The sequence below is a fragment of the Opisthocomus hoazin genome, chromosome 6, assembly GCF_030867145.1.
Source record: "Opisthocomus hoazin isolate bOpiHoa1 chromosome 6, bOpiHoa1.hap1, whole genome shotgun sequence".
Taxonomy (NCBI): domain Eukaryota; kingdom Metazoa; phylum Chordata; class Aves; order Opisthocomiformes; family Opisthocomidae; genus Opisthocomus; species Opisthocomus hoazin.
In genome coordinates, this window is record NC_134419.1 from 13,808,440 (window position 1) to 13,815,614 (window position 7,175).

General features: G+C 45.5%; 1 protein-coding gene across 1 annotated transcript in view; it reads left to right on the forward strand.

Annotated features, from left to right (window-relative positions):
- The window catches only part of ST6GALNAC5 (ST6 N-acetylgalactosaminide alpha-2,6-sialyltransferase 5), a 73,148-nt gene extending 67,790 nt beyond the window's left edge, over window positions 1-5,358 (forward strand). The window contains exon 5 of the mRNA XM_075424727.1: window positions 5,127-5,358. Coding sequence (XP_075280842.1) covers window positions 5,127-5,358 — 232 coding nt within the window. The remainder of the gene's footprint in view (window positions 1-5,126) is intronic.
- The last annotated feature ends 1,817 nt before the right edge of the window (window positions 5,359-7,175 follow it).

Consider the following 7,175-nt stretch of genomic DNA (forward strand, 5'->3'; position numbering starts at 1 on the left):
TTGCCCCTTGTCCTGTCACTGGGCACCACTGAAAAGAGCTTGGCCCCATCCTCCTGACACCCACCCTTCAGATATTTGTAAGCATTTATAAGGTCCCCTCGCAGCCTTCTCTTCTTCAGGCTGAACAAGCCCAGCTCCCTCAGCCTCTCCTTGTAGGACAGATGTTCCAGTCCCCTCATCATCCTCGTAGCCCTCTGCTGGACTCTCTCCAGTAGCTCTTTATCGTTCTTGAACTGGGGAGCCCAGAACTGGACACAGTACTCTAGATGAGGCCTCACTAGGGCAGTGTAGAGGGGAAGGAGAACCTCCCTCGTCCTGCTGGCCACACTCTTCTTGATGCACCCCAGGATCCCATTGGCTTTCTTGGCAGCCAGGGCACACTGCTGGCTCATGGTTAACCTGTTGTCCACCAGGACACCCAGGTCCCTCTCCGCAGAGCTGCTCTCCAGCAGGTCCACCCCAAGCCTGTACTGGTGCATGAGGTTGTTCCTCCCCAGGTGCAGGACCCTGCACTTGCCCTTGTTGAACCTCATCAGGTTCCTCTCTGCCCAGCTTTCCAGCCTATCCAGGTCACGCTGAATGGCACCACAGCCTTCTGGTGTATCTACCACTCCTCCCAGTTTGGTGTCATCAGCAAACTTGCTGAGGGTACATTCTAACTCTTCATCCAGGTCGTTGATGAAGAAGTTAAACAAGACTGGGCCCAGTACTGACCCCTGGGGGACACCACTTGTTACCAGCCTCCAACTAGACTCAGCACCGCTGATGACAACCCTCTGAGTTCTGCCATTCAGCCAGTTCTCTATCCACTTCACCGACCACTCATCCAGCCCACACTTCCTCAGCTTCCCTAGGAGGATATCATGGGAGACAGTGTCGAAAGCCTTGCTGAAGTCAAGGTAGACAACATCCACGGCTCTCCCTTCGTCTACCCAACCAGTCATGTCATTGTAGAAAGCTATCACATTGGTCAGGCATGACTTCCCCTTGGTGAATCTGTGCTGACTACTCCTGATAACCTTCTTTTCTTCCACTTGCTTCATGATGGCCTCCAGGATAAGCTGCTCCATCACCTTTCCCGGGATGGAGGTGAGGCTGACCGGCCTGTAGTTCCCTGGGTCCTCCTTCTTGCCCTTTTTGAAGATTGGAGTGACATTGGCCTTTCTCCAGTCCTCGGGCACCTCTCCTGTCCTCCAGGACCTCTCAAAGATGATGGAGAGTGGCTCAGCAATGACATCCGCCAGCTCCCTCAGCACTCGTGGGTGCATTCCATCGGGGCCCATGGATTTGTGGACATCCAGATCACTTAAGCGATCCCTCACACAGTCCTTCGCGACCAAGGGAAAGTCGTCCTCCTTGTAGGCTTCTTCTCTTATCTCCGGGGCCTGGGATTCCTGAGGGCCAGTCTTAGCACTGAAGACTGAAGCAAAGAAGGCATTCAGTAGCTCTGCCTTCTCCGCATCCTCCGTCACCAGGACACCCGCCTCATTCAGCATTCGTTGTCCCTAGCCTTCCTTTTGCTGCTGATGTAGTTGAAGAAGCCCTTCTTGTTGTTTTTGACATCCCTTGCCAGCTTCAATTCCAGGTGAGCCTTGGCCTTCCTCGTCACATCCCTGCATGCTCTCACTACGTTTCTGTACTCTTCCCAAGTGGCCTACCCCTCTTTCCACATTCCATGTAAAATAATATGAATTATTTTACAAAGCATGTGAGTACATACAGTTTTAGTGGGTTGATTTATAATGGCTCTTTATTTGTAAAGGAAGAGGTTGACCAGAATGCGATATGGGATGGCCTTGGTTTTCTGCAGTGTTTCTTTCGAGGCAAACAGCTTTGGCTGTGGGTGGATGCCATCTGTGGGAAGAAGTGCACTGAAGTGGCGAACAGTGGGTGCCTGACACTGGGTACCAGCGCTTGCACGGCTGCTGTGCTGGCAGGCTACTGGGCGGGAAGTGTGCTGTGGTTTACAGAGGAACTTTCCTAGATTCCTCTCAGCTGTGGCATTAATATGCATGCAAAGTCTGACAAAATACTGATTAATGTCCAGTATCAGTCAGTGATAAAACAGCATCTGTTTTAATGTTAATAAATGAGGTGGCAAGCAATTTCCGTATAGAAATTACTCATGCATTTCATTTGCCAGTGACACAAGCTAATTGCAGAGTTAGAAGATAGCACAGTACAGTTAATTTGGGTTATGGTGTAGTTACTCAAGCCAGAGTTCAAATCCAGACCTTACTAGTGTGCAATCTAGGGGAATCCAGAACTCCCACAAAAGGAGAAGGGCTTTGGACAGAACGTCCTAGGTACCTAACTGCCTTTCAGAGTTCCTGAATCCAAAACACAACATAGGGAATTCAGCCTCAAAGCCTCAGTCAGGTGCAGAGCAGTCTTGGAGAGCTCTAAAGCCACCAGCATTTTCATTTTTGTATTGAATTCACCTCCAGTTCATTCAGCAGACTTGCATACAAGCCTTGACAGCACCCATCGGGGACGCCTGAACCCAAGAGGGTGCCTGGACCGCGCCGCTCCTCTGCCTCTCTCACGCCAGGCCCTGTGCAGATGTTTCGGGACCATTTCTGATGGGACATTGCACAAAACATAGTGACCCATTACAGCCTGGAGCTAAGGGCACCTACTTTGGATGCTCTGCTGTTAGCTGCAGAGCCTTTGATGTGATGTGGAATCCCTGTCTTCAAAAGGGAAATCCATTGCTAAAATATCCACTGGTAGAATGCCGATAGCAGAAGAGATACAGCACTTACTGGGAGGTGCAGGCTTCAAAATGTTGCTTCAGAGAGGTAACAGCAGAGTGTAACCCTAGGTAAACACTAAGTGAGCAGGGTAAGGGAGAAGAAAGAGGACCACTTTCAAGTCTTCTCTCCTGCCTCTCTCTGTCTGATCCACATACCCCCTGTACCTGTATACTTTCAGTTTTGCGTGGAGAAAAAAAGATGACCAGTGTTCCTATAGATGAGAAATCTGATTCAAGTTATCCCTATCATCCACTGCTAATTTCAGCGTACAGCAAAGGAACAGGGAAGAGACACACAGCGATTAATTTCCTGCTTTTTGCTCTTCTAGTTCATGTTCTGCAAACCCAGCTCAGGCCTTCATAAAATCAGGGGTGGAGCAGGGCAGCGGAGGGAGGATCCCAACCAAATCTGCTCAGAGGTGTCGGGGCCAGCAGCCTTGCAGGCTCCCTGTGCAGTGCTGGGCCTTCCATAACTCTGCTGGAAATACGATTTCAACTTTACTAATCCTAACTTTAAAGCAGTAAATTTCCACCAGGCAATACAGGTTCACCGTCAAGAACACAGGAGTAAAATCCAGCTTTGGTGCAGAAAGGAAGAGCAGTCTAAAGGAGAGATGGAGGCCTATTTGTTCAGTAGTTCTTAAGAAAAAATGGATCGCATTAAAATGTATCCTGTTAAGATTTAGCGTAATCATACAAATGATTCATTTAAGAGATTATAATAAGATACATTATAATGTATCAAACAAGTATGTGAAAAATTAATTAAAGATTGAGATCTAATAGTTGTAGCTAAAAAAAGGTATTAAATTTCTATATGAAGGGTATTTTTTACATTACAAATATGTTTTCTGTAGGTGAGGTATTGAAGGATTTCTTTTCACTCTCTTAAGTATTCTGGTGAGAATATATACAGTAAATTTAGAATCCATCTTATTCCAGAAATGTAATTTTATTGTTATTCTGGTCTTGTAAGATTGATCACTGTGTTGTGCTACCAGGAAGCTAGATTGATTGAATTAAAATGTTAATCTAAGGTACAAATGGAAAGCAGCAGCAATGTCATACATTACTGCTGCGTATACAATATGGATAACGGTAAAATAAGAAAAATCAGAGAATTGCATAGGTGACAGAATTACACAGTAGAAATAATGACCAGGACAGAATGCTGACAGATTGTAGATGCATTCAATTGAAAGTGAGTTTACATGTTAGCTCTTCAAAATGAAAATAATCAACTGTAATAGAGCTGAGAGCCCTCAGTCTGCATGAGATTTCTTCCGTACTACAGGGTCCTGTTAGCTCAGGCTTTAACATGCAGCGGTTCCAAGGCTTCGCTAAATGGTAACATTTGGATTCACTTTGCTGCTGCTACAGAACAGTTTGTTGGTGGCAACTGTGGTGAGCGGTACAATGGGGATATTTTGTCTGGGACAGATCGCTCTGAATTTATGACAGAGGCAGTTGTATGAGTTCTCGTCAGCCCCAAATGCCTGTGCCCACAGCAAAAACATAACGGGTACAGTTTAACGTAAAGAATAAAACAAAAGGAGAATGAATCACTGGCTTATTGTAAGTGTAATACAAATGTGTCTTTTACAGAATGTAACATCAAAACACTGAGGGTAGAACTGCTAAAATGAACTTTATCCTAAGTCTAGTGGGTCTTTGGCGTACCCTGTGTGTCACCACCTGACTACTGCATCTCCTGCTGGTTGATGAGATGGGCTCACAAGGTCAGAGGGTTCCTATGGGTGAACGGTTTTAATTTTTAGCTTAGACACATGAAAATTGCTATTGTAAAATCTAAAAGAACTCATTCATGCATCGGATGTTTGATTGCAAACCCAGCAACAGCAGACCGTACCACTGACCTGGCGTGCAGAGAGGCTCATTGAAGTGGTGCCCTCAGAGCCTCGTGCACCACGCTGGGAACGTTCAGCTGAGCTGATGTGACACAGATAACCACCTCCCCTCTATCTGCCCCTTCCCTTTCTTCCCCCAGTTCAGTAAATACCTCTGCAAGGCTTTTTACAAATCACAATCTAGACATAAATCTCTTTTAAGCAGTTTGCTTCAAATTTCAGAGCAGTAACACAGCCCTGCAGCACTCTCCCTTGTTTATGAGCTACTGCCGTCCTTTATTTAACTGGGAGGAGGGGATTAAAGGAGAGCAATAGAAAGAGCAAAGAAAACACCTTTGCCCCATGCTGATGTATTAAACATGCAAGAAAAATACAGCTACCTAGAAATTTGGTTTAACTGGGAGAAAAAGTGGATTTGAGCCTGTCAGCTCATTAAAGATAGCATCTTTTCGATCAGTGAAAAAGAACATCTCAGGCTTCCATCTATTTTCTTTCTTCCACAGGGATCCTAATCATCTTTCAGTACCTTATCATTATTATGAACCTTTGGGACCTGATGAATGCACAATGTACATTTCACACGAGCGGGGACGAAAGGGCAGTCATCATCGCTTCATCACAGAGAAACGAGTGTTTGAGAACTGGGCACGGACATTCAATATTCACTTTTTCCAACCAGACTGGAAACCAGAACCACTCACTGTGAATCACCCCGAGATTAAACCGGTGGTCTGAGGGGTGAATGCGCAAGACCGCAGTGGCAGTCACCCGCTGTGTCGGCCTTCGGGGTGTTGGACCTTCTGGGAGAGCAAGGCGACCTAGAGGAGCAAGGTGCCAGGATTTGCAGCTGATAACTGCAACGACCGTCAGGAAGTTACAACGAAGGAGCAGAGCACATCGAGAGTACTTTCTGTTGAACTGTGTATTAATCCAGTGTGTAGCCTTCTTTGGCCATCTGACTTCCTGTATGTGTATGTGATTTGTGACAAACAACTCGAGTATCATTAACGGGATGGTTAATTCATTATGGTTTTTTAAAGTACAATGCCACTGAATTTTCATATGAAAACTTACAGCATTTGTTTAATGGAGGTTTTTATGCAACCTAGGCCAGTATTTTTCTAATTCACAGTTATGTGGTTGTTTATCTTTCATAATCTTTCAAATCCAAAATTAATATTGCCGATGGTTTGAAAGGCCTAGATTCTTATTTATAAAATTTGTTTCAAAAATATGATTCTATATAGCATGTAATTAATATTTGATCTGGAAATGTTGCATTTCTTTTAAAAATGTTGGGCTCAGTTCCAGCCTAAGCCTTTAACAGCAAGAATGGTCCCATGTGCAGATCTAGCTAACTTTACATTCTGACATCTCATGTTAATATGAAAATGGTGGTGAAAATTCTGTTTGATATTAATGTGCATTTGCTGCTGTGCTATCAAGCTGCTGTTTTTTAATTAGGGGTGGGAGGAAGGAGGGCAAAGTTTATCAAAACAAAAAAAAAAATCACTGTTTATAGCAGCACACTTTCAATGAAGAGGAGACCAGCGAAGGCTTGGGGGGGTGGTTGTGTTCTGTTTCGCCTCGTAGTCCTGCAAGAGGCTGAAGGAGCAGCTCTCCTGAGGCAACAGGCTACGAACCAGGCAACAGCATGACCAAATTTCTGAAATCAAGAAGTTACACAACCAGGTACTATAATACCAGCCATACTAGCCAAAAAGCTTACAGCACTGCACCTGCAAAAATCTCTGCCTTCCACCGTTCCCGGATCACCGCTGATCTCGGAGATCCTGCATCGCACTGAAGTGAGGATGTGAAAAGAGTTCCACGCGTACAAAACTGTTCCCTTGAAAAGAGCAAAGTTACACTTGGCAGTTTTTTGTGAAGCACACGTGCATGGCGAGTCCCCGCAAACCAAGGGGATGGACAATGCTAGTGCTGTATATGGAGCCGCACAGTGTGAATTACTGGGTTACATTTGGCTTGCGAATAAAGAAGATTTCAGTTACAGTATTATTTTTCCTTTTGCCTCACAAAAATGAAATCGCTAATTTCTTCGAAGTAATCAGTAGGAGTAATTACTGCATGAAACATTATACCTCAGGTGACGAAAGGTGTCTCTCATTAGGCAAGTACTAAAGCTAGAACAAAGATATTTCCTTAAAACATCTAAATCCAAAAAGCTGAACCTCAGAGGCAATACGTAGAACTGGGACCAACCTCACTGTCATTTAAACCCACTTATAACTCATGGTCTTCCTCTTCCCCAACTGGAGAGCAATAGCTGCAGCTGCCCTGCAGATACCCCGGTCTCTGGGGACAAAGTCATCTGCCCCGCCGGGGCAAAACAGCGTCAGCCCTGTAACACGGCGCAGACCCGAACAGCAGGCCTCCGGGAGCCCCCCTCCTTGCTGCAGCCCTCCCCACTGTCAAAGAGCAAGAAACTATGACCTGGTTTGCCTTAAAAGTTTTCTTTTGGTGGTCTTCCTGGTACACACCGCTTGGCATACAAACTGAATGCCAAGCGCTGCTATTGCCAGTTGCTGGTA